General features: G+C 42.8%; 2 protein-coding genes across 3 annotated transcripts in view; one reads left to right on the forward strand and one right to left on the reverse strand.

The window, feature by feature from the left end:
- The first annotated feature begins 4,407 nt into the window (after positions 1–4,407).
- On the forward strand, positions 4,408–26,178 carry LOC116604539. 2 transcript variants are annotated; one of them, XM_032367059.2, is made up of 22 exons: positions 4,408–4,712; positions 5,537–8,311; positions 10,549–10,572; positions 10,974–11,083; positions 11,518–11,576; positions 11,643–11,818; positions 12,395–12,496; positions 13,071–13,177; positions 13,253–15,601; positions 16,114–16,182; positions 16,463–16,583; positions 16,763–16,912; positions 17,027–17,108; positions 20,569–20,674; positions 20,746–20,783; positions 20,861–20,984; positions 21,244–21,398; positions 23,560–23,603; positions 23,705–23,736; positions 24,285–24,365; positions 24,446–24,496; positions 25,122–26,178. In XM_032367059.2, exons 1-22 carry the CDS (start codon positions 4,628–4,630, stop codon positions 25,347–25,349), a joined length of 7,068 nt encoding a protein of 2,355 aa, XP_032222950.2. In that variant the 5' UTR covers positions 4,408–4,627; the 3' UTR covers positions 25,350–26,178. The 2 variants fall into 2 exon arrangements, with proteins under 2 accessions (XP_032222950.2, XP_032222951.2); XM_032367060.2 differs by having other exon boundaries at positions 4,409–4,712; positions 21,259–21,398.
- Positions 25,837–27,864, reverse strand: part of LOC5521778 (low-density lipoprotein receptor-related protein 1) — a 74,852-nt gene continuing 72,824 nt past the window's right edge. The window contains exon 67 of the mRNA XM_048724349.1: positions 25,837–27,848. Coding sequence (XP_048580306.1) covers positions 27,636–27,848 — 213 coding nt within the window. The 3' untranslated portion in view covers positions 25,837–27,635. The remainder of the gene's footprint in view (positions 27,849–27,864) is intronic.

Below are 27,864 nucleotides of genomic sequence, written 5' to 3' on the forward strand. Positions count from 1 at the left end.
CTCTGACACCCCGTGGGTAGATCCAGGCGCGTATTTAGAATTTACATCCAACCTATAACCCTGTTTGTGTGAACCCCGTTCTTGTTCAAAGTCTTCCTATAGACTATTTATTATATTTCCCTGTTTCTAACATTCATCATATTCACATCACATTTCATCATATTTGAGTTGCACTTGTTTCCCCCATATATGTCTTAAACTGAGAATCCACTTCCACTAGCTTCCTTGCAGAAATAGTCCAATTAATCTATGAATTTTTTATGGATCAGGTGGAACTAATTGCAATAGAATTTCTCTATGCGGATTTTGAACAAGTGATACAACCTAGTTAACATACTAAAAGTCCCCAAAAATCCCTTTTGCTGGAACATCCTGAAATATGTGAATTTTCAATTTCGGAGTAAAACCACAGGGTACCCGCGTCGCTAAAACGGAAAAAATAGAATACATTCCAGGGGCTCATGAGTAGGGGAAATCATCTGTATAATATAAATGTCACAGCGTTTCCTAGGATCAGGCTATTTTTAGACGCGCGAGCATGAACGGAACGGGCCAATCAGCTACTTTGACGTTAGTCGCGCGTGCGAGTGACGTGAGGCTGCACGCGCAAATTGCAGTTAGGAAGAATACATTTTTATCTATTGTTTGTTTACAAAAAGATTTTTTAAATTCTTTTTTTTAGCTTTAAAAAGCTAGAATTCAAAGTCATACAGTCATAGGTAGGGTTGTATTCATGTTAGAGAGAGCAACAAAAAGTCAAAGTACCGAAGAGAGAACATAGCTTTTTGTCTGAGACTGCGCGTGCAGTTGAGCTCAGCCAAAACGTCAACACAAAGGTTGCATCTGAGTGGCTCATCCGCGCGTCTAAAAATAGCCTGATCCTAGGAAACGGCGTGACACCTATATAGTACCAGAACATGGGGAAGTTGATAGCCCCTACTTATTAGCACCTGTACATGCTAATTCTGTACATTTAAAGGGCCATTGGTCAAAGTTGATTAAAGACACAGTTTGGATACCTAAACAAAATAAATTACCCCTGTTTTATATCTTTTCCCAATATTTCTGTATCCCAAAACCCACAGGGTACCCGCGTCGAAAACCCTAAAAAACATACAAGGCTGAACAAGAGCATAAGATAAAAGAGGGACACTTTAGTATTACCCGCGCGCCATTTCGATTCCGAATCCGGCTATTTTTAGTAACCACCACCCCACCACTGCGCGTGAGGATTTGCTCCTTTTATTTTTTCCTACTCCCCCGCGGCTTGCGTGTTGTTGTTTTGCCAACTTGATAGGAATGAAAAGAGATCATGTAAAATAACTCGGAAGAAGAAAACAAGTCCAACTTAAGTAAGCAAGATTGGCAAATATACTCACAAAAAGCTAAATCCCTGAATAGTTTGACTGTTTGGTTTGTCTGAGCGGCGAAGTCAAATGAGAAAGAAAAACCGAAGAGCGACAAAAAGGCTGTGATACTGCGTTTGATTCAAATCCCGACACCAGCTTGTATAATAACAACATAATAATATAACATATAATAATAACAACATCAAAGAAATACAGTAAAATCTCCTCTTTATTTTCTCACTTTTACAAAAGCTCAGATACTTCAGCTTGCTGGGTTTGATCATCACAAAAATGCATTCCCTCGTAAACAAGGGTAGTTTTATGAAATGTATTTTTCTTGGATTCCTTCTCAATTCACCGGAATATTCACAAAAATCAATATTATATCTAATGTCTAACTTACAGATTTCGTTTGACCATTAGGAAGGTAATGAATGTTGAGAAACCACGAAGAAGCAGCAAGTTAGAGCAAAAACGGTTATTGAAGCACGAAGTTTCCCGCTCTTGATTTTGAATGAAGTCTCGTTTTGGAAATCTTGCAATCCTCGAAGTACTACATCCCCTTAATAAACTGAAACTGCCCGTATCCTTGATGGTAGAATAACTTTTTTGATGGTATTTGTGCAAATAGGGTGTTTTTTTTTTCGGTTTCATGTCACAAAACAGCGGCAAACAACAAGATGTAAATGCCAAAGCGCGGGGGTAGGGTGAGTAAAAATGCACACGCGCAGTGGTGGGGTGGTGGTTACTAAAAATAGCCGGATTCGGAATCGACATGGCGCGTGGGTAATACCAAAGTGTCCCTCTCTTATCTTATGCTCTCTTGGTCTGAATCAGAAAATTTCAAAGGTTATTGGCCAAAAAGAATTAAAGACACAATTTGAGTATCGAAATAAAGCAAGTTGTCCATGTTTTCTTTCTATTACAAATATCTTCTCCATAAATGTATTTCTGCATTCTTTGCAGAAACTCGTAGCTAGCCTATTCAATACAAGTATTACAGCAGTAATCAGGAGCACCTTTGTTATTTCTTGAGGTTTTACACCAGCCTAGAGAAAGCTAGTTACACTTCTATAAACTAAACGTCTAGCACTAGCTCGATTAGTCCAGAATTGGTACACTCTCCAGACGCCGCACTACAGTCTAGACCATTCTTCTTGCAGGTCCATCTTCTGGTGCTGCAACCCGATTTGCAATTGCACCGCATTATATCTATCAGCGATCTATGTGCATTGGGACCAGCTTTCCCTGTGGACGTTCCTATCCCCTATTCTCAGTTAGAAGATCACAGTCTCCTCTCCACTGTTGAAGTCGGTAAAATGTTCGTAAACTATGGAAAGCGAAAGCTATATGCGTCGTAGGCATCAATAGAACCCGAGGCCACTCTCTATCCCCGACGCATGCAGCAGTCTCTTTTCATAGCTTGCGAACATTCTACCAAGTTTATCCTACCAAGTCTCCTCCCTGAGAATTGGGGATGGGCCAGTGCGAACAGACTTGCCCCCAGCACACGGATCGCTGCTAGAAATGGTGCGGTGCAAATGCACGCAAGGCTAGTGTAAAACCTCAAGAAAACACAAAACTTATTTATTAGACTTATTTATTAATAAACTAGATTATTACTAGAATAGTCTTCAATAGCTTTATTAGACAACATAGATGCTCAATTGGGTCATACGTTAACGGGCCTGAGGCCCATGGCACGACATACCCCCAAATAAACAAATTGGAAATAGAATGAATATAAAAACTAACTGTGGTGTCAGCTACAGTTCCGTGCTATGGAACATATACGGGTAAGTCTACATTGAATACATTGGCCTTTAGTGATTCTTTAGGAAATATTAAAGCGCGAGAGAACTTTTTGAGCTGAGTTAAGTCACAGACCAACGGGAGTAGATCGAGTTTCAGAAGTCGCTCTTTATAGCTCAAGTCCCCGATCTTGGATCTTAGAATCCAGCGGATGACTCGCCTTTTACCTTTTTTTAGGAGGACTTTAACTTTTACGCTGCCTGGGGACGAGACTTCAGTGGCGAAACATAGCTGAGACGTCGTGACAAGGGACAGGTGCAGAGTACGCCTGACCCTGTAGTCTGTAATTAGGACACATGTCCTCTTGAGCAGACCGAGAATTCTGTTGGCCTTGGACAACACAAATAGAATATGGGTGTACCATGTGATATTGCTTGATATTGTGACCCCAAGACCTTTTTCACTGTTGATGCGCTGAAGACTTGTGGCGCCAAGCTGATATTTGAAATAGAAATGAAACATGGACATCGTGTCTTTAATCATTTTTCGCCAATTACCATTAAAAGTTTCTGATTCAGACTTGTATTTTCAAAATTATTTAGTGTTCTCGACGCGGGTACCCTGTGGTTTTTGTAAAGTAGAAATGTTGGAAAAAGATTTAAAACATTTGCTTCTGTTTTGATATACAAACTGGTTCTTTAAAAATCAACTTTCACCAATGGTCTTTTTCCGTTTTAGCGACGCGGGTACCCTATGGTTTTGCTCCGAAATGTTAAAATCACATATTCCAGGATGTTCCACCATAGAGATTTTTGGGGACTTTTAGTATGTTAACAAGGTTGTATCACTTGCTCGAAATCCGTTTAGAGAAATTCTATTGCAATTTGTTCCATCTGAAACCACAGATTGACTGGACTAAAATGCATAGAAGCCCGCTCATGAAAACTAAACGGCGCTTATTGAGCCAGAGAAGTTTTGGCGGGAAACCAGCGAAGCGCGCACGCGAGCAGGTGTCCCCTTCACAGACAATGGCTTCTGTCAATTCAACAATTCGCCGCTAATTATAACAACAAAACTATCCCTGTAACTCATTAATTCTTCCATCTATTTTTAAATTAAAACATTAGCTTACTGAAATGCGCCCTAAATAAATATTTCCAAGCTTGCAATTCGCCAGAACTTGATAATACTCCAATCTATTGAAATGCCAACAAACCAACTTGTGGACCACTTGAAAGAGTGATTTTTCGCAGATTACATCATGATGTCCATCGCTGAACACATCAATTTTTCAGAAAATAATCTGAAGTTCCGGACCATTGAGCCTAACAAAAATTCGCGATTTTTTTCTGGAAATGAGAAGAGAAATACAGCGCTACCTTTTGTGGCGAGCATCGTTCTAATTTGGAGTAGAAATGAGGAGCGACTTTGTGAATACTGTGTTGAGCTTTAGGGGATGTCCACTGTGAGAATTAGCTGAGCTGAAAACTGTATATCTATGTGCGGAAACCGGTTTGATTCGATCTATGCTTGGAATAAGGAGCACGGATGGTAGCAGGGAGCAGTTCTATGCCCTTTTCACCTTTCTGTGGCTCTTGGCTGCGCTGCTAGGTAGGTGCAATGATCGCGACAATGGGCTATTTACCTTTACGTAACGTTAATCTAACTTTTGCTCAAGCAACTCCAAGTTGACAAAGTTCAAGGGAGTACCTGTTAACTAAAGATGTGATGAAAGGCAGCGGAAGCGCTAACCCTTTACAGATTAAGCAACCTTTGCGTGTTGGTGGATGCGTACCCGTGTTAGCTTTGCCATCGGGTTACATCGGTGTTAGCTCCAGCAACCATCTCATGACCATTTATGAAAAGTCACCGAATAGTGAGAATCATCAGAAAATGCCAAAAACAAAAACAATGTTGGTAATAAGTTGCGAGTGCTACTAGTTTTTACTTTTTCGAAAAGATTCATCAAAAAGATGATTTTTGACAAAAGTTTGTTGAGTTGTAGCGGTGATCAAACTCTACGACACCAAGTAATACAAATCAACAAGTAATTGGTTTGTATTTTAACCTTTTCCCAATCATTAGTTTGTTCTGCTTCTTTTATTGCTGCATTCTATTCTATTATTTGATTCTTTTGCCATCCGATGAAAATGGTTTTCTTCAGATGCCCATACATCAGTTTCAGTGCTGTATGCTTTTTTCTACCCACGAGACTAGAATTGAAATCCTCCTTCATTTCGGCCTCGAGACTTAATTTATCGAAAGCATAGAGTTGCGGGATTTACGGCCTAATCTGAAGGAGGAATAGTTGATAAATAAATTAGAGAAAGTGAGGGAAAAAAGATGTGTAGCTTCGAAATGATTACATCGTTATGTGTGTCAAGTTTTGTATGTGTGAGTTCCTTTCGTAAAATGACATTCTTTCTTGTTTCAAGGATGCGTGAAATACGCACGAAGTGAGACTGCGCAGTGTAAGTCCACTCAGACACTAAACCATGTGGGTCTGAGAGGTGGCATAGCTGCTGGAGACTATAGTAAGGTTGGCATAGTAACCAGCTCCCGCGCATGCGCACACCTGTGTTGCCGAGTTCCCGGATGTGATGTGGCGTTTACAGCAAACAACATGTGTTACACGCTCAGATGTTACAGCGCCAAGCTTTGCGAAACACGACCCGCTCTTGAGTCTCGTTTTACCGTTACCGTCACATATGTGCGGCGAGGAGTTGGAAACGCAACGCACACTGTACTTGATATGGATTCACCGAGATGGACTGGAGATTGGACACACAACAACGAAACAGCACAAGATAAGAGCAAGACAACCCTTAAGGGTACTCCCCAGGAAAACGATACACATCCATCAACTACTATATCTAATAAGAGCAAAATGGTTGGACACATCCCGCAAACAAACACTGGAAGTAGTGGTGTTTCGCATACGGGAAACACTAAATTTAATTCTACCAGATATGATAAAACATTTAGAGGAATTGTAAATGGGACTGACGTTGTGAGCGAACTCAATACAGCGACAAAAACAACAAATAGCAGTACATCAAGTGCATCTCTCAGGAAGGACAGCGGAAACAACAGCACAATAACACAAAAGAGGCTCCCTACGCTCGCGAGTCTCAGAAAAGGACTAACAATCACAGCTGAGAGCGCTCTACTAGAGAACACATCTAATAATGACACTTCAATACAAGCAAAACTGACTCAGAAGGTACCCGACAGCTCAATCCATGGAAAAACTGCACATGTTACTAACACTCACATAATACCTACCAGTAACACGACCTCTCTACCAGCAAACAAGCCTCATAAAACCTCTAATAATTCTAAGACTTCAAAACAAGAAACAGCCATTATGACAAGTACTAAAATGCATCGAGACAGTGTGAACGGCACAGCTACAAACAAAAACAAAAAATCAAGTGCTGGACCAGGGACAATGACATCCAGTCCGTCCCGGACAGTAGGGTCTCTACTCGGGCTAGATGACTCCAATAAAAATATAACAAAGATAACCGAAATGGTCAAACAGGAGAAGAAGAATCTAAGTCACGTTGTTACTGAGGTAAATAGCACAGTTGCGAAATCAACATCAGCTTCTATGAATTCTTCTACACACCGACATTTATCTGTTTCTATGGACATTGTTAAAGCTGCGGGTAAGATTAAAAATGTTAAAAATGGAACAGCCAAAAGTTATATTAGGGATAGCGGAGCAAATGGTACTACTAGAACAATTTCGTCAGTTGTTAGTTTAGATGGGCACCTTAAAATCGAATCATCGCCGATGTCTACAAAAGGCGTTGAAGAATCTACACCTCAAACCATCGGCACAAAATCCCCATCCAAATCTATAAACGATACATCATCTGAAAGTGCGCTACTCGATAAAAGCTTTGCGATTGCTAGAAATGCTACAACCGAAAAAACAGGTGCAAAAGGAAAAACTTTCGACAGTAAAGAAAACGGAACGTCACTGGATTTGAACCTACCAAACCCAGCAATATATCATGGCAATTCATCACGACCCTTAAGCGCGGGCGTTAGTAGATGGATGGCAATACCCACCAAAGAAGTAACGCCAGATATACCACCTATTGTGACGTCTGAGGAGAGAAACCCAGACACACCATCAGTATTCACCACCAAGAAAGTATCGCCATACATAAAATCTGTTTTACCTACCAAGAAAGTAACACCAGATATACAATATATTTTACCCACAAAAGAAGTAACGCCCGATATACCATCTATCATACCTACCGAGGCAAACCCCGACACACCATCTATTTTACCTATCGAGGCACTAAACCCCGATATACCATCAGTTATGCCTTCAAACAATACCGAGGATCCGCTAGACAATATAAAAAGCGCAAAGAATATCAGTACCGTTACTATGACAACGCAGTCATCAGAGCTGAAGCTCAGTCTCAAGGATGGACCTGCTAACCCCGGATGCAGGGCAAGCGGCGTCCTCTTCAACAAGACCCTGATCCATGGCTTGAAGTCCGGAGACTTCACTGATTATGGGAAGGTGAAGGACATGGGTACGTGTGTCAAGTTCTGCTGTCAGGACGATAGGTGTAATATGGCACTCATGTTGGGCTTGACATGTTATACGCTACACTGTACAAGCCTTTTGACATGCCGAGTCAGGCCCGCCCACCCTTCATCTCTCAACCCAAGAATTACATTCGTGTTTAGGGATAAAACACTAAAACTAAAGCCGGCGACAAGCACGCTTGGCGGACCAAAAGCGATCAAGGGAAATGTCAGCACTGGAACAAAAACAGCTCTTCAGCCAAAACAAAGAATCACATCCAAGGCCGTTTCTAAGGCCGTAGCTAAGAGACCTGTGGCTAAGAGTATAGCTACTACTAAACCACCTATTTCTACTGTTGCTCAGAGGGCCAGGGGCTCGCAATGCAAACACGGATCGATCCAACGTGATGTTACCCTTGCAGAGGGCCAGAAAGCAGGGATTTTCAGGCTTCGTCCGAAAGCTAAAGATATGGACACATGTCTGAACCTATGCTGTAAGGATATCAAGTGTAACATAGCCTTTATGATCGATAAGTCATGTTATTCGGTGCAGTGCCACAGTAAAGAGGATTGTAAGATCACTAAGGCTAGATTCAAACGGGCGAGATCCTTGATGGCGGTGGTACGGACGAGAATGGTACCAAGTACAGACAGTAAGTGGTAACAGAATCATTCTTGAGCATAATGCGATAAGTCCTTCGATCAACACCACAAAAAATAAAAACACTAAGCCACCATCAAATCTGTAGCTACTATCGTCACTTGCTATCAATACCAACGTTATCACCAGCATTGTCATCATCCGAATCACCACACCATCCATGACACTTCCACATTTATCATAATACATCACCATCATAGATGTAAAATATATAGATAGATACTGTATGTGTATTGAAAACCTTTGGTATTTCATTTACAATACACTGAATAAGAGGCATCAGTCAAAAACCCATACTACTAAAAAGTTACGCATTATATACATCACAAATATTATTATCACTATTGCTATGATCATAATCACCACCAAATACATCACCGATACCACCCCCATTATCACTACCATCACTTTCACCCCCTCCACCACCACCAGCACCACCATCGCCACCATCATCATCACCATGCTTTCACTTCGATGGCCAAAATTCTTATTTATTTCGCCAATTGGCATATGAGCATAATGACATTTCGTTCGTGGTGAAAAAACCCCATCATCACCACAATCACAATCACTGCAATCATAATTATCACCACCATCATCACCATCAACGCCACCGACTTCATCACTACCCACCATCACCATCACCATCACCATCACCATCACCATCACCATCACCATCACCATCACCATCACCATCGCCATCGCCATCGCCATCGCCATCGCCATCGCCATCGCCATCGCCATCGCCATCGCCATCGCCATCGCCATCGCCATCGCCATCGCCATCGCCATCGCCATCGCCATCGCCATCGCCATCGCCATCGCCATCGCCATCGCCATCGCCATCGCCATCGCCATCGCCATCGCCATCGCCATCGCCATCGCCATCGCCATCGCCATCGCCATCGCCATCGCCATCGCCATCGCCATCGCCATCGCCATCGCCATCGCCATCGCCATCGCCATCGCCATCGCCATCGCCATCGCCATCGCCATCGCCATCGCCATCGCCATCGCCATCGCCATCGCCATCGCCATCGCCATCGCCATCGCCATCGCCATCGCCATCGCCATCGCCATCGCCATCGCCATCGCCATCGCCATCGCCATCGCCATCGCCATCGCCATCGCCATCGCCATCGCCATCGCCATCGCCATCGCCATCGCCATCGCCATCGCCATCGCCATCGCCATCGCCATCGCCATCGCCATCGCCATCGCCATCGCCATCGCCATCGCCATCGCCATCGCCATCGCCATCGCCATCGCCATCGCCATCGCCATCGCCATCGCCATCGCCATCGCCATCGCCATCGCCATCACCATCACCATCACCATCACCATCACCATCACCATCACCATCACCATCACCATCACCATCACCATCACCATCACCATCACCATCACCATCACCATCACCATCACCATCACCATCACCATCACCATCACCATCACCATCACCATCACCATCACCATCACCATCACCATCACCATCACCATCACCATCACCATCACCATCACCATCACCATCACCATCACCATCACCATCACCATCACCATCACCATCACCATCACCATCACCATCACCATCACCATCACCATCACCATCACCATCACCATCACCATCACCATCACCATCACCATCACCATCACCATCACCATCACCATCACCATCACCATCACCATCACCATCACCATCACCATCACCATCACCATCACCATCACCATCACCATCACCATCACCATCACCATCACCATCACCATCACCATCACCATCACCATCACCATCACCATCACCATCACCATCACCATCACCATCACCATCACCATCACCATCACCATCACCATCACCATCACCATCACCATCACCATCACCATCACCATCACCATCACCATCACCATCACCATCACCATCACCATCACCATCACCATCACCATCACCATCACCATCACCATCACCATCACCATCACCATCACCATCACCATCACCATCACCATCACCATCACCATCACCATCACCATCACCATCACCATCACCATCACCATCACCATCACCATCACCATCACCATCACCATCACCATCACTATCACCACCACCATCACCATGCTTTCACTTCGATGGTTAAAATCCTTGTTTATTTCGCGAGTCGGCATAGGAGCATAATAAATTTGATTTGACATCTCGTGCATTTTTCAAAGTCACTAATACGAGTTTCGTCTTCATTTTAGAAAGAATGAACATCCCTCAAGTGGGTAAGTTGAATTCAAACATTTGCGAAATCACCTTCAGCTTGTTATATGATTATACCTACTCTTCCATAATAGCAACACCTTTTCAACCTACTACCTTTGTCATAATACAACACCTTATCTATCCTACTCGTACTCGCCCATAATAACAAAACCTTGTCTATCCTACTGCCTTTGCCATAATAGCAACACTTTGTCTATCCTATTACCTTTGCCATAATAGCAACACCTTATATACCCTTCTACCTTTGCCATTATAGCAGCACCTTATCTATACTACTCGTACTCGCCCATAATAACAACACCTAGTCTTTCCTACTACCTTTGCCATAATAACAACACCTTGTCTATCCTACTATCTTTGCCATAATAGCAACACCTTATACATTCTTCTACCTTTGCAGAACAAAAGTGCACAATAACGCTTAACATAACTAGCGAAGTGTTCACAAAACCGCTAGGGGACTTCGAGTCCTTGGAGTTCTTGAATATGGCGGAAAGGGTACAGACTGCGGTAGGTGATGACACGAAAGCATTTTCACTGAAAACATGTCGCTTACTGACTCAGAGTGAGTTATTTATGGGCGTAAAGCTACGCCATCCAGGTAGCTGAACGGCTAGCAATAAACACCTTAATCATACCCAAGAATTCCTCATATTACCATTATACCCAGGGATGTGTGTTTTCAAGGGCGTAGCCAGGGGGGTGGCCAAGGGGGCCCGACCCCCCTTCTAGCAGCCAAAAATACAGTAATTGTATGAGACATTATCAAAAATACAGGAGAAAATGCCTTTTGGGTCTCCTCCCGTTAAAAATCCTGGCTACGCCGCTGGTTTTGAATGGTGTCAACCTACTCACGCGCGACTGTTGATATCATATAACGATAACGCTACCTCTGAAAAAGTCAAGGCGTTGCGGTAACCATTTCTCTATTTGATTACCTCTAGGTGTCGATGGTGCTTGGAATTTACAAGCATTTCAAGGAATCCGAGGTGGTGGCATTCCGGTGAGCATATAATTCCAAACATGATGATATGCCTCTTCTTTTACTAACTAGCAATCCCATTCAAAGCCCCAGTCCATTGATAGCCAAAGTGGCTTTGACACTGTGGAAAGCCGCGCCCATCAAAAAGATTGTGTCGACCTTGGTTGCCAAAGTAACAGCAGGAAAAATGACGTCAATCGTCGAGGGAACCCCGTTAACATATCTTTTGAGCACCGAGGGTTTCACGTTCGTCACATCAAAAGGTTAGAGGTTAAAGGATTTGACTTAGACTAAGTTCAAACGTCGTAATACCCATGAGCCTCAATGTCGCGTACATTCGCTCACATGTGACCAGGCCTCGGTAACAGCGCCATTTCGTCCTGCTAAGGAGTATGACGTTTTTTTAGAAAGTCCCATTCGCCGTAATATCCATGAGCCTCAATGTCACGTACATCCGCGAATTTCAGGTTATGTGGGTTAGTTGTGTCATTACCTCGCCTAACCTTCTCGTGCCTCATGGGTCAGGTGTGGGTCTAACCTTAGGTACCTTGCCTCAGGGATCAGTTGTAGAAAGGGTGTCTTGGGCTATCCTTGTCTTCCCTTCGAGGATCAGGTGAAGACATAAAATAGGCGTATATCCTTCATTGATCCTGAATAGCGAGTAGAGCTATCCTTGCAAAATCTTTCCGAGCCTCGTGGATCAGGTTTAGGCATAATAAACTAGCGTATTTTCTTCATTGATAAATGTCAGAGTTGGCTAGGCCCAACCTCGCCTAGGTCTAGGAAGCTCCAGGTATGTTCGGCTAAGTCCTTCTAATTGCTTGCGTATTTAATGTAAGGTGTAGACCTTGTGTGCAGACCAGAGCATGATTATGATACCAGCTGGAATCTCACGGTCTTCAACGAACAGGCCAAGAGTTCTTGCCCTAGGAAAGCTAAAGGTCAGTGTCACATTGAACAAGTTTGGGGCGGCATATTGAAAAAGTCAGGGTTGAACAAGATGTGAGGGGAGAGGGCATATTAAAGAAGGAGGGTGTCATATTGAACAAGGACAGGATTAAAGCTAAATTAAGGCGATTATTCAAATTTATCGGACATCGTACTATAGTTCCCTCGTATTTCTATCGTAATATCGCGGCTCCAGAACAAGATACATATTTTTTTTACTGTTGTGAGATTTTTATCTGACAATTGTGGCCGTAACATAAGAGGTAACACTATTTTGTAGTTGATTAATTAATAGGACAATCGTGCCATTTTCTGCTAGTGACACCTTTGTGCGATTGTTTGGAACCCGAAATAACAAGAGAAAAGCATTTATCGGTGCTGTAATCCCGAAATCAACGATGGCACTGTCTTCTTGGAATTTGGATGTCGCTAGAATGGTGCAGTTGAAAGCATTATCTTAAAACGCGACCCACATGTTGTACCCAAAGACTCAGACTCCGAGGCTACTGGCTCCAGCGCTCTCCGATCTAAGCAACGTCTCACATATTGTTTTTTTTGTTCTGATAGGACACGCCAGCAGGGGCTGTCATGGCAGTGAGACTCGCAATGCCACATGGGGGAATCCAAACTTTGCCGGCTGCACTTCACCACAGTACTTAAGTCTACTCGAAAAGGTAAAACCTTGGGGTCGGGTGCAAATTGGTTAATATATTTTTATTAGCAATGTATTTACCTGATTTATCTGACAGGCAAAAGCGTTTGCATCAGGAGCAAGATCGAAAGCAAGTCTCAAGGAATTGCACGCAAGTATTGGTATCACGCCAAGTGAAATACTCATCAAGATGCAAACGATGACCTTCGTTGATACTTACCGTGCATTGCTAGACCTTTCCAGGAATCATTCCAAGAACAGCACAGTCTCTAAGAACAGTACTAGGGCTCGGAAGCTACACGACCAGATTGACACCGATGTCCCTATAACACCAATCGAAAGACTCTCGAGCACACGTTTACTTCAACACAATGGCACGAACACTAGCGTAGACAGTGGAGCAAGAAAAGCAGGTGTTGCTAAAGTCTTCAAAAAAGCCCCGCTCAATACAGTCTTGAATTCGAAAACGTCTTCGAGAACAATGATTCCTAGACCGGACGAAAAGTTGTCAAAAGCAAGTCAGAAACAATCAGCAGTCATGGAAAGTGTGTCGGCGAAATCAAAGCTACCACAATCTGGTTCAAACCTGAAAGCAAGGCTGAAACAAAATACGCTGTCGAAATTGGACATAAACAAAATTATACCAGTTGCAGTGAACCGTCCTGCTGCGAAAACGCTAATATCAAAGACTAAGGCACAACCATACCAGTCAAACAAACCAGCTCGAGTCATGGCTAATCAGAGGCAAAGTTCTGTCCCGAGGCCGGCACCAGTCTCTTATGCCGGACGATTGCCATTGGTGAACACTCAAACGCCATACTACAATTGGCGGGCAGCACAGCAAAGGAATCGCCTGGCACAAAAAGCTGCCCAACAGCCAAAGTTAAGCAACGTGGCTTACGGCTATAACAACAGGTGGAAAAACTCAGGTACTTTACAAAGAAATCAGGCAATGTGGCAGCGTAATAAGTTACCAGTGAGAAAGGCTTTCTGGAATGCTAACCAGTATGTCACGAATTCCTGGAAAAGTGATAATCTTGCTCAGCCCTCAGTTTATCAAAATTGGCCAGGTATCCAGCGGTCGTCTTCGTATGGAGGTGTACCAGGGTATCAGAATGCAAGATACGTAAACACGAATGGGGGCCCTTATCTCGGGCTGAGGACAATGTATGACATTGGCAAGCGAAGGAAAAGAGAAACCAAGATCCATAACATCAAATGGAAAAATGATAATGTAAAAAGCACAAAACGGTATCGTTCCAGGAAAAAGAGGCAAGGAGGAAATATGGTCTGGTACAATAACTATAACAGCTATCAAAATAAACTCCCACCAGTTTCTAACTCTGAGATCTACCGCCCTAATCAAAATGTAAGGTATGCAGATCCTATTGTTACCAACATACGCCAATCCTATAGCAACAATGCCCCGGATGTGCAGTCGCCAGGGTCCTCATACCCCGGAATGTATGGTCTCCAGTACGCGAGACCAACACAGGGATACCAGAACACTGGGACACCTCCGACACTGAACACGCCCACTGTACCAACACGACTAGTGTCCCAGGCAAGTCCAGCTACTGGAGCTACACCTCTGTACCCAGGTCTACAAACGGAGACCGAAGTTCTTCCGACGCATGCACACCTCGGCATGCCTTCTTTAATCGGGCAACCTGCTATGACAACTACTGGACCGCCTGGCACACCCAAAGAGCAAACTAATACACCTTCAGGGCAGCAGAATGCAATCGGGATAGGTCTGAAGGACAGAATTGATAGTCTTTTGGCGCCTGGGACCTTAGAGCAGCCAGCTCCTGATATATTGAATAGTCCAGAAGGAGCTTATAGCACGGAGCAGCCAGCTCTTGATAAAACTGGCAGCCTACCAGTTTCTGAAACAATGGAACAGCCAGCTCCTACTGTAAAGGGACTAGATAGCTTGAACAGTTTAGTGCCGCAGCTTGGGACTACAATAGCGACGGTTGGTTTAACAACCCCAGCTGCTAAGCCTTCAAGTGTAAAACCAACAAGTAATCCTGCAACTGTGCTGAGTGATGGCACGACAGAAAACCCCGAAACGACGGAAGCTTCGAAAACAACGACAGAAGCACCAGCAACGACAACAGCAACGACAACAGCAACGACAACACGAGGCTCAGCTACAGTTTCTAATGCCCTTTCACAGCTCAGTAAAACGTTATCCGCGATGAACCCTACAAACGAAACATCAGAGGGAAAGATTGAAGACAAAATCTCACCTTCAAATACTCCCACAAGTACTCTCCATCGCACAAGCGTGACCGACTTATTGGGAGACGACATGCCACAGGCGCACAGGGCGCCTATGTTCGGAGGGGATCTAGTACTTGCCTTAGATATCATGCGATACTTGGCAGAGTACAACAAACTGGTGAAGCCACAGCCACCGGAAACAGTCGACACTCTCAAGGTAAACTGCCTTATTATTAAAGACGCAATAAATGCGGTGGGAAACAACAAGAAGTGTCTAGCAGTACTGTGATTTTTGTACAAAAACAGTCAAATTGTTTAATTGATATAACAGTACTACGCACGCTAGCGTAGCCACCTTATCAGTCTTGTGAAGTAAGCAAATTAGGATTTAAGAAATGTGCTCTGATTGTCATGAATTTCACTAGCCAGCCAGCAAGCCCAAGAAATGCTTCAGTAGACATCATAGTACGTCGGAGCCTCCTTTATGCAGTCATTCAAAACTGTGACTTTGAAACTTTGCTTTGGTGGCCACGGTAGCGCGCGTCGCACTATAATTTTTTTTCTTATGGTAAACCGAGTGTTCGACCTGTCGCAACACTCTCATGTGCATAGATTTCGAGGATGTTGGACGATATTGGCTCTATTTTAAACTGACGTATGCGTCTGCCGATATAAAAGTTATTCTACATGCGGCAAAACTGCTCAATCAACTAATGCATTTTCCCCCAGCAATTCCTTCAAGTTGGAAGCCACATCCTCGACAAAAGGAACAAAAACGAGTGGAGATATATCACTAAGGTAACACATAGCCTTTTCTTCAATCAGGGATGAAGAGCCCCAGGTACGTAAATATTAAACAGAGCTCCACAAGGAATGACCTCTTTCACAAGCAGCTTTGGCATTCCAGATCTCTCTCCTGTACCTGTGTAGCATATTGTAATGATGCCATCGATAACGTCAAATCAGGCACAACATTAGTCGGTCTCAGCGCTTTCTGATGCCACATTTCTTGACTACCTTTTCTATAAGCCTCTTTGGTATCTTTACGTTTCGAACCTAATATGGTTATTGTCTTTAGGCGTCACGTTCTTCGGTGTCAGCGCTTGATGTTGCACAAACAATGCAGAGCTATGGGGTGTCAGCCACGAACAAGCTTCACACAGATGACATGAGAAAACCGATTCTCACAACAAACATAAGTATGCAATTTTTGTACTACAGTATTTGCCAACGTTATAATGATTAACCAATTGACCCCTACAACCCTTCTGTTGATGTTAGTTCAGCTAAAAAAGTCAGGGGTCAATAGGTTAATAAAAAAATGAAATTGACGGTAACACTGACATTGTTGTTAAGACGGATGGATAATGCTTTGCAGTGCTTAATCTCCAATCGGTTCAACCAACAAGCCTCGATCCTACCCAAGACATTGTATTTCCAAATTACTCCAATCCAAGCATAGCAAACTGGACAAGCGCGGGAAATTCCTTTATTGTGGCTCCGAGCGCTATTATGAAGGCATCAAAAGGTATATAATATCGACAAGGCTGGCATTCTATATTTTTTAATACATTAACTTATTTTCAAAGATCGCCATAAACATGTGTTTTCAGCGTGTTGATGTTAATATGTTATCTAAAAGGTGGACAACCCGTTCAACTTGTCAGCTGTCAAGTGCGCAAAATAGCGGATCTGTTACCAAGTACCATGGTTACCATCACCAGGTAGGCCTGAAAAGCCGATCTGTTACCAAGTACCATGGTCACCACACCAGGTAGGCCAGAATAGCGGATCTGTTACCAAGTACCATGGTCATCACACCAGGTAGGCCAGAATAGCGGATCTGTTACCAAGTACCATGGTCACCATCACCAGGTATTCCAGAATAGCGGATGTGTTACCAAGTACCATGGTCACCATCACCGGGTAGGCCAGAATAGCGGATCTGTTACCAAGTACCATGGTTACAAAGACCAAGGAGGCCAGAATAGCGGAACTGTTACCAAGTTACCATGGTCAACAAGACCGGGTAGGCCAGAATAGCGGATCTGTTACCAAGTACCATGGTTACAAAGACCAAGTAGGCCAGAATAGCGGAACTGTTACCAAGTTACCATGGTCAACAAGACCAAGTAGGCCAGAATAGCGGAACTGTTACCAAGTTACCATGGTCAACAAGACCTGGTAGGCCAGAATAGCGGATCTGTTACCAAGTTACCATGGTCAACAAGACCAAGTAGGCCAGAATAGCGGAACTGTTACCAAGTTACCATGGTCAACAATACCAAGTAGGCCAGAAAAGCGGAACTGTTAACAAGTTACCATGGTCAACAAGACCAAGTAGGCCAGAATAGCGGATATGTTACCAAGTACCATAGTCAACAAGACCGGGTAGGCCAAAATAGCGGATCTGTTACCAAGTTACCATGGTCAACAAGACCAAGTAGGCCAGAATAGCGGATCTGTTACTAAATACCATGATCATCGAGACCAGGTAGGCCAGAATAGCGGATCTGTTACCAAGTTACCATGGTCAACAAGACCTGGTAGGCCAGAATAGCGGATCTGTTACCAAGTTACCATGGTCAACAAGACCAAGTAGGCCAGAATAGCGGAAATGTTACCAAGTTACCATGGTCAACAATACCAAGTAGGCCAGAAAAGCGGAACTGTTACCAAGTTACCATGGTCAACAAGACCAAGTAGGCCAGAATAGCGGATATGTTACCAAGTACCATAGTCAACAAGACCGGGTAGGCCAGAATAGCGGATCTGTTACTAAATACCATGATCATCAAGACCAGGTAGGCCAGAATAGCGAATCTGTTACCAAGTACCATGGTTACAAAGACCTGGTAGGCCAGAATGGCGGATCTGTTACAAGGCAACCATTACCCAGACCAGGTAGGTCAGAATAGATGGCCCCCTACAAATCACCATGGTAAACAAGACCAGGTAGGCCAGCATATTACCAAGTAACAAGGTCCCCAAGACCAAGAATTTCGCCACCTACTACACCCTTTGCTGTTCATTACCAGGAAATCTACATTCATTTGCGGCAATTTACGATAAATAACGCGAATATACATTCATTTTCGTCATAAAGCGCTCATTTGCGTGAACACAAATTTCATTAGCGATATTTACATCGCCAGTAACATTCAATCGCAAAGATCGACAGTCATTCGCGCCTTTCGTCATTCAAAGGCGAAAAATGTACTTTAATCTGCGTGTTTATTCGATCATTAACAAAAAATCTATAGACAAATGTGCGAATTGACAGTCATATGAATTTAACTTATATTTATTAGTGTTTATTGACATCTTTAACAAAAAAAGTGATGTCAATTGAATTTATAGACAACCATTTATATGGACATGACGTAAATTAGTGCGATTATACAAACATTTTATACAAACGTTCTTCGCATTCATTAACCAAAAATCTTTTTTCAATAAAACAATAGATAATTTGAGTATTTTTTCTTTTACCAAACTAGATATTTTATAAGTTTTCGCATTCTGACAAAAGGTTATGCAACCCTTTCCAAACAAATAACGGTATAAATGTAGACAACATTGTACAGATTTTTCTGTTCGGCGATACTGTACAGTTCGTGCCATTGTTCAGTACCGTTGCAATGCCTCCAAGAAATAGAATCCCCTTTGAGCACCGCGAGCGAATTATACGATCATTCGAAGATGAAGAGGAAGATTATCTCCTGGTGGCGGACACATTGGGGGTCAACCCTTCCACAGCCCGTGGTGTCGTTGCTAGATACATACGAGAAGGGAGAATTGAAGAAAGACCACGAGGTGGAAGAAATAACGTAAGAGTAGATGACGAGATGAGAGACTGCCTTCTTACTCTCAGCCGTATCAATCAAGAACTAAGAAGGCGACTGCCTTTGAAACCAAGGATTCACGACCGCACGGTAGCGAGAACGCTAGATGGCATGTTGTTCCGTGTAAAGCTGGCAAGGCCCCTCCCAGCGGAAAGGAACAGACCTGACGTTCTACAGAAGAGAGTAGACTACGGCAACTGGTTCATGAACCGTGGTGTCGTGCATCATTCGGTCTTTGTAGATGAATGCGGCTACAATATCTGGACCGCAAGAAGTCACGGGAGGGCGAGACAAGGAGAGCGAGCCTATAGACAGGTCTTCGGGCAGCGTGGGAGGAACATTACCGTAACAATGGCAATATCACCAATCAATGGTCTTGTATTCCACTCGGCAATTATTGGTGGCATGAACGCACAGCGGTTCAGCGACTTTCTTACGCAGGCTAGACTTAACCTCGACCCAGACGAGATGGTGATATTTATTTACGATGGAGCGCCACCACATCGCAACCCTGCCATACCCGGGCCAAATACAGAGCTGAAAATGCTACCACCCTACAGCCCCTTTTTGAACATTGTGGAGCAGGCAATAAGCTCTCTTAAAGCGGCTATAAAAGCTGACATCTCAAGGCCAGAAGTACAAGCCCAGATGGGAGATAGGGGTGCGGCTAGAGACCAAGGCCTTGCATTGGGAGTTTTCCGTACGCGTTTGCTTTTGCAAGCTTTGCAGCGCAATACTGGTACTATAACCCCTGCTAAATGCGCTCAGTGGTACCGATTCATGCAAACATATTTACCACAATGTCTGAATGGAGAGGTGATCGAGGGCTAATGCAAAGTGCAGCGAAATGCTCTATGTAGAACTTTAACATGACTCACCGTTATTGAAAATATATTTTTCGTTATTGAATGTAAAGAACGCGCAAATGCTTGTATAAACCCAGTAATGTATATCATATTCGCGTGAATGACTGTCTATAAATGCTATTGAATTTCACTCTTTGTTATAAAGATGTTAATAAATATGTGTTGCACGCAGTTGACTGTCAATTCGCCTAATTGTTTATCTTTTTTTTGTTAATGGTTGAATGAAAACGCAGATGAAAGTATATTTTTCGCCTTTGAATGACGAAAGGCGCGAATGACTGTCGATTTTTGCGATTGAATGTTACAGGCGATGTAAATATCGCTAATGAAATTTGTGTTCACGCAAATGAGTGCTTTATGACGAAAATGAATGTATATTCGCGTTATTGATCGTATATTGCCGCAAATGAATGCACATTTCCTGGTAATGAACAGCAAAAGGTGTAGAAATTTATTTTTCTTGTTGTTTCCAGCGGTAATGCCAGCAGGCTCAACAGCGACGCGCTGTCAGTAAGCACCTCCCCTTCACTCGGAACTGTCATTCAACCGCCAGTCAAGATAGTGCTCGCCCATCTTAACGTAAGTGAATCTGCTACGTTAGGCATTGTCTCTAATTGGCCCTAATCTAGTTGTTCTTCTATACTTTGCAGAATGATCTAGGCAAATATGAACAGAAATGCGTGTTTTGGTAAGTGCCAACGTAATATTGACTCTACGGCATATTGTGAGCATTGCGCCTGTTTATCGTTTGACTTGCTTTTCCAGGTCTGAGTCAGGACGTTGGTCTAGACGAGGTTGCTCCATAGTCGAATCTAACTTGACCCACACAACATGTACGTGTTCGCACATGAGCACCTTCGCACTGATCGCCGACACATCCAAGATCAAGGTATCAGTTCTTCTTTGGTTACAAAACGATAAGCATAACTACTCGAGTCATAGTAGTAGAACAACAGCCCCACAATAACACAATATCAAGTAACTATAAGAGCAATAGCCAATTACTGAAACTGCCTTGATAGACTCTCAAATACTGGACGAATGTTGCCCTCACACGCCGAATAACCTTAAGATACTGTAACAATATCGACCGAATAACCCTGACATACTGAACCGACTAACTCTGACATACCGATGTATGATTCTAGTCTCTTTTGGTGCAGAAAGACCTACCTGTGGCCCGCCCCCCGCTTGTCCCTCCCCAAACAGACGATGGCAACATTATCCTCTACGTTCTACTATCTCTCCTGGCGCTTCTTGTTCTCGTGTTTGTCATCTTGGCCGCTGTATTCTTTTCCTGGAGGTAAGCTGTAGTTACTGAATGCATACATATTTGTTGGCAACAGCAAATACAAGGTGGAGGGAATGCTGATTTCCATGATGGGCGTGCTTAACAGAGTTTACGAGCTGAAACTAGACCCTGCGCGCAGGGTTGACTGGGATACCTGAGATCTGCAACTTGTTTGTGTGACATGTATGACATGAAGGATTATACTGCCTACTTTGGATATAATAAAACAATATATATAATTTTGTTTTTTATTGTAAATGCCATATCACAGCACTGATTCGGGCAAGAAAGGTAAGAGCATCATCTCTTCAGGTGTGGGGTGGACTCGAGGTGTGCTCCATGAAAGTAGACAGGGCTGATTGTCCTATCTTCAAATACTATCCCCACATCAGTGTTAGCACCGAAATAAGATTAAGGAAAGCTGAGAATGTTTTAAAATTGTTATTTCTTAAACATTTCTTTGGTTCACTGCCCTCAATGTGCCATCACTTAGGGGTAAAGTAAGTCCTATTGTACTAACAATATAATTTTATTGAAATGTATTATTTTATTTATGTAAGTTACAAGTAAACAACAACATTTATTTATTTTGAAGTCAAATGAGAGGGCTATAGAATATCCAGACTTGATTGAAATTTATAGGGCATAAACATATTTTCAAGATCAACAACACTACAAAAAATATTACAAATCTCTAGATTTTATTGAAAATGTTCCATAAAAATAAAATGACATTCAATGAGGAATAAAGGTATTTCAGGGAAATAATAAAACTTAAGCTTATCTAAAGGAAGCACCAAAGTACCAAAATAATTTTCATAGATTTAAGTACATATTTTACACTTACATGACTTACAACACCTATGCTGTACTTTATTAAAATCGACATGGTTAAAATGATGAGATTCAATGAGAGAGATCAATATATTTTATAGTAAGAAAATGAAATTCATCTTAGGGTAGCCGGTCAAGTGTCCAATGTAAAGTAGATTAATCGACAAAGCGATTTGTAGGAGACGATTTCCATCAATTGATTTCCATCGATTTCCATCAAACTGCTTCCACTTCAAAATAGATTAAGCAATCAAGGTAAATACCTCGAGTCCATTCATGAGTGTCCAGAGCACATTTATTTACGTCTTGAAGTAAGCTGTATGAGTCTAAAGCAGGCAGCACATAATTCTTATCTTGAGCCGCGTGTCTCGCACTCGGGTCGCAAATGTAAACACGAGTAGATACAGCGAAATCAATCCAACCTGAGATGATTTTCCAAAATAACTTGGTAGAAATTGAGGCTATGGTTAAATATGCAGTTATTAAATCGCGAATCGGGCCTTCAACTGCACAAACAACATGGATCTGAGAGTTGGAATCTCAAATTCAAGATGGCGGCCATGACACAGTTTTAAATTATGCAAAAGTTTTTGGAAACTAAGCGTTGCGATGACGCAGGACAGTAGGCTAGATACGTCGTGTAAGAAAAAGGCTTTAGTAAGGTCGCAATCAATACACTAAAATAAGAAGTATCGCCTGTGGCGCAAGGGTTCTTGGGAATTGCATTGTGCAAATCGCGAGACGACAGAAAAAAAAACCTGTTGCATTTTATGACTGGTATACCACAGGTATCCCAGTAATAGATAGTGAAAGTATAAATAAATTCGAGATCATGCACAATACCGTGTAATCGTGTTCTTGAGGTAGTGTATATGATATACCAAAAACGGGTTTCTTCAGGGCAGACTCTTCATAGTAAAGATGTAAGTTTGGTAGGGTCGAATACCAGTTATTTTTATTATATACTATACATATAAAACGTATAAGAGGTATAGAGTTGAAAGTCGCTTCAAAAAGATCTTGGCGAGTGTGAAACTTTTGCCCCCTAGCTAAAAGTTATTTTTTGATTTTGATAGTGGTAGATACTGATTTTAGCAGGCTCTGTAAGACTTGGCGGTGATAGGCCCAGAGTATGGGCAACCAATAAAACCGTGAACACATAAAATATGTGTGGAATGTTTATTCGTTTTCTGACGAATCAGACGCGAAAATTCGGACACTTGAATATCTCGCGAGTGATTGGTCGGAACAAGATTCCAAACATATTTTCCGTGTTTTACTGGTCGCTTTGTAAATGGTGTAATACTGAGTAGTCTAAGGCATGAGATGTCCCTTGCAGGAGACGGAAAAGGCAAAAGGAGGGGAAAAGCGAAGGCAAAAAAGGTATTTTAGTATTCTGACATCTCAATTGTTAATAGATCAAGGAAATATGATAACTATCATATGCATATTTTGATATAATGAATATAGCCCTGTTTCTCTAGGGAAAGAAGCGAGTAAAGAACGCAGCAAACAGGTACGATTTTCAACTCCGGTAGGCCAACATAATTTTATTTCACTTAAAAAAGATACAATAGGCCTCAGAACATCCCGACATTTTGTCAGAACCCTACTTTTAGTCGGCCGTCTTTCGTGAGAGCAAGAAATGAACGCCGGGGGGAATCCTATTGTATGCAGCCTTAAGATCAAATGCAGTCATCTCACAAAACCATTGGGGTTACTTGTTTATAGCACTTTCCTTTTTAGTAGATTCTATGGCAATGATTTTTCTTTGCAACTATTAAATAACTTCCAAAAAAGGCAAATAATGACGCTCCAATCTGGGAGTGGATAGTAAAAATGGGAAGTATTGAATAGCTTATTTTTTAATATTGGAAAGGCTGTTATCAATGGAGGCCTTGCCGAATTTCGCGGCCGCGAAGGATAAGTACGTTCATATCAAGATCTTCCGTCTTAAGGATTTTTGAGAACTTAACAATTAGAGGTCAAACATTAGATTTACTGGGTTAGGGCGACCCTGGAATGGACCGTGTTAATAACATTTGCTGTTTGTTGTGTCCTCAGAAGCAAAACGCATCATCCGACAGCACACTTTCATCAAGCAGAGAAGAGTCTTTTCATAGCACGGGGTCCACAGAGTTTGACGTAAGTTTAGAAGAATTTTTTATTCAAAGCATAACAAAAAAAAAAATCATATACTGAAATGTACTGATCTTCTTGTGCAGGAAATGCTTGCATCTAGAAGGCGCAATGTCCACCCAGATGAACGAAGGAAGGTACGCATGACATTCCCTAGACAGGTCTTTTCCTCTTCTCTCGTGTAGCCCTCGCAGGTCACGTGACCGTCTTGTCTCTCAAGTAGCACTAGCCGGTCAGATGACTTCTTCGGATCTCGTATAACCCTTTCAGGTCACGTGAATTATTCGTCTCTCGTGTAGCCTTCATAGGTTACATGACTTCCTCGTCTCTCGTGTAGCCCTCGAAGGTCACATGACTTCCTCGTCTCTCGTGTAGCCCTCGCACGCCACATGACTTCCTCGTCTCTCGTGTAGCCCTCCCAGGTCACATGACTTTTTCGTCTCTCGTATAACCCTTGCAAGTCACAAGACTTCTTTGTCTCTCGTGTAGCCTTCGCAGGTCAGGTGGCCTCCTCGTCTCTCGTGTAGCCTTCATAGATTACATGACTTCCTCGTCTCTCGTGTAGCCCTCGCAGGTCACATGACTTTCCTATCTCTCGTGTAGCCCTCGCAGGTCACACGACTTACTCGTCTTTCGAGTAGCCCTCGCACGCCACATGACTTCCTTGTCTCTCGTGTAGCCCTCGCACGCCAAATGACTTCCTCGTCTCTCGTGTAGCTCTTGCAGTTCACATGGAATGAGTTACATTTTTCCACTGTTTAGCCCTCAGAAGGATCACCGCGCTGGCAACGCATGCGCAAGAATGCTGAGAATTCCGACGACTTATTGATCAAGGAGAAGTCACTCCTCCTCTCCGACTATCACCAACCGTATCACTTCCTCAGTAAAGAAGCGAACAAAGGTGATAAAAACAAAGGAAACAAAGGGACCAGTGGCAATATCGAGGACCCTACGACAACATCACGACAACCCGATCATGCTCAGCGATAGCCTTATCGTGAGGACGAGTTGGTCGATTGTTACAGCTCGTGGCTCAGTTGCAATGTCGAGGACCCTACGACAACATCACGACAACCCGATCATGCTCAGCGATAGCCTTATCGTGAGGACGAGAGTTGGTCGATTTAAACAGCTCGTGGCTCAGTTGCAATGTCGGAGACCCAACGACACCACGACCAGGCCTTATCGTGAGGACGATTGATACAGCTCGTGGCTCGACCTCTCCATGACAAATTATCGAGGACCCGGGAAAACTCGTTAGTGAAAATTCTATAAAGCAATATAGGAAATTATGCTACGGAAAATATTTTATATAAAAACTTGGTTCAACTAAGTACCGCTCGAATTGGGCTGTAATTTTTTTTATACTTTTATACGCATTAGCTAGAATGATCCGTAAGTAGGCGCTGCTAGCCAAAGGTTTAGCTTGAGCAGCCATAAAAAGCGTAGAAAGAAGTTACAAAGTTAACGAGGAACGTATAATATACAATACTTTAATATTTCTCTTTATAAATACAGGGAGCAGACAATTACTGCTTTTTATAAACACGATAATTAGAATACTAATGTACCCAACCCAGCCCTTTATATGATAAAGTAGTACTATCTTTGAAAGATATAAATGTTGAGACTAGAAGGACTAAACGAGATTTAGTATGTAAACGAGATTTTATCCATCAGACAAGAATTCTCGTTGTCATCAAACATTTCCTGATAAATTAATGTCTAAATATATGTTACATCAACAAATGAAAATCATAAATATTGACTCGAATACGAATCTTCCATAGATTAATAAACATGAAGTTTCAACAATTAACATGGTCATCTAAGGTTATAAAGTTGCCCCCACGTGTCCGGTTACGTGTTCTTAAACACGAGGTTCCGCTATAAAAGGGAAAGCTCCTCCCACCCCCGGGCTCAAGAACAATCATTTATCAATCAGCCGTCAATGAGTCAACATGCCAGGACAATTGCTCTGAGCGCTAAATTCGAATTTCATATTCTTAACCAAAATAAATATCATTCCTAGAGTTGTCTATCTAAAAATGTTTTTATCTATCGTAAAATAATGCTATACCAAGCTGTGTGGGCTCTAAAGTACGAGCATTTTCACCAGAGCGCGAGAATTATTTATGCAGGTGCGCTAGATTATGGATAGCGCAAAATATAAAAATTTTCACCGAAAACGTTAGTGGACAGCAAATAACTAATTCATCAACCTCTTAACACAGCTGTTTTGTTACCTGTGCAAAAATAGTTTTATTCAAGACGACTTAGGCTAAGAGATAAACAATATTTTACAGGGGACTTATAATTTGTGACCGCTAGAGTGGCAGTGTTCTGATTATAATGGCAAATTTGAACCCGGGGGTGGGAGGAGCTTTCCCTTTTATAGCGGAACCTCGTGTTTAACATGCACACCGCAGCGTATCACGTGCCCGGTCACGTGACGCGGGCAGGCGCGAGCCACACTAGGTCGAGGCTAAAACGGCGAATCACGTTTAGCCCTGCTTTTATGCAGCTCTCAGGAGGCGAGCCGTATCGTGTTCAGTCAAATTAAAACAGTTACTAATAAATATATTTTACACGTAAGAAAGTAATAACGGTAGTTTTGTCAGAACTAAATCTGCTGCTGCCTAATAAAAAACCTAAAATGAAATCCCCGAGAAGTCCTCTCGTACTACAATAATATACTTTGTCCTTTTCCTAAAATTTGAAAAACCTAAAGATCATTTTTTTAAAGATTGGACAATACCCATCGCGATGTGATAGATCGGGGCCTTACGGGGCCTTACATCTTCTGCAGTCGACAATGTATAACGTGGACACGAGCAAGGACATTACTGGTTATTGTGAGTTTCCATGTTATCTATTATAATTGATTATGAAGTCTTAACTTGACTATAACTTGACTGCATGCCAGCAGAAGAAGCATCCAGCCACTTGTCCGCCAAGGTTATAAATCACGTCGGTTAATGTCTAGGCCTTTCAAGAGTGGAACACTGACGGGAAGACCCGTACGACTGCTAGCGACCTTTAGATTACTTGTTACTCTTGCGACTGCTTTCGAGTCAGTCTTTATGGAGCTGTTCCATCTACTTAGAGAAGATACCAGTAACGTTTACCTTACCCAGGTATGCGTCCATACCCAACCCATGAGTATTTACCATCCAGCGACTTCCGAGTAAGCCTTAATGAAGATCTTCCATCTACTTAGAGAGGGTAGCTAGGTACGTGTCTTTGCGTCCATACCCTACCAAGGACCTTCTATCATCAAGCATACGACTCATGACTGCTTGACCGGAAGAGAGAGTCGGTGCGAGGCCGCTTGTTGGAGTACATCGCCTCGTATACCGGGTTGGAGAAGTCTACGTTGGTCCAGGCAAAGTCGCTATTACTCTCCATGTCTGAGAGCAGCGCGGTTGTGGAGGAGGTGGTGCTTGGGTGGACCAACGTGTCGTACACTGGGTTACTGAAATTGTTCGTCTGCGGGAAAAATTCA

Source organism: Nematostella vectensis, chromosome 2 (assembly GCF_932526225.1).
Source record: "Nematostella vectensis chromosome 2, jaNemVect1.1, whole genome shotgun sequence".
Lineage (NCBI taxonomy): Eukaryota > Metazoa > Cnidaria > Anthozoa > Actiniaria > Edwardsiidae > Nematostella > Nematostella vectensis.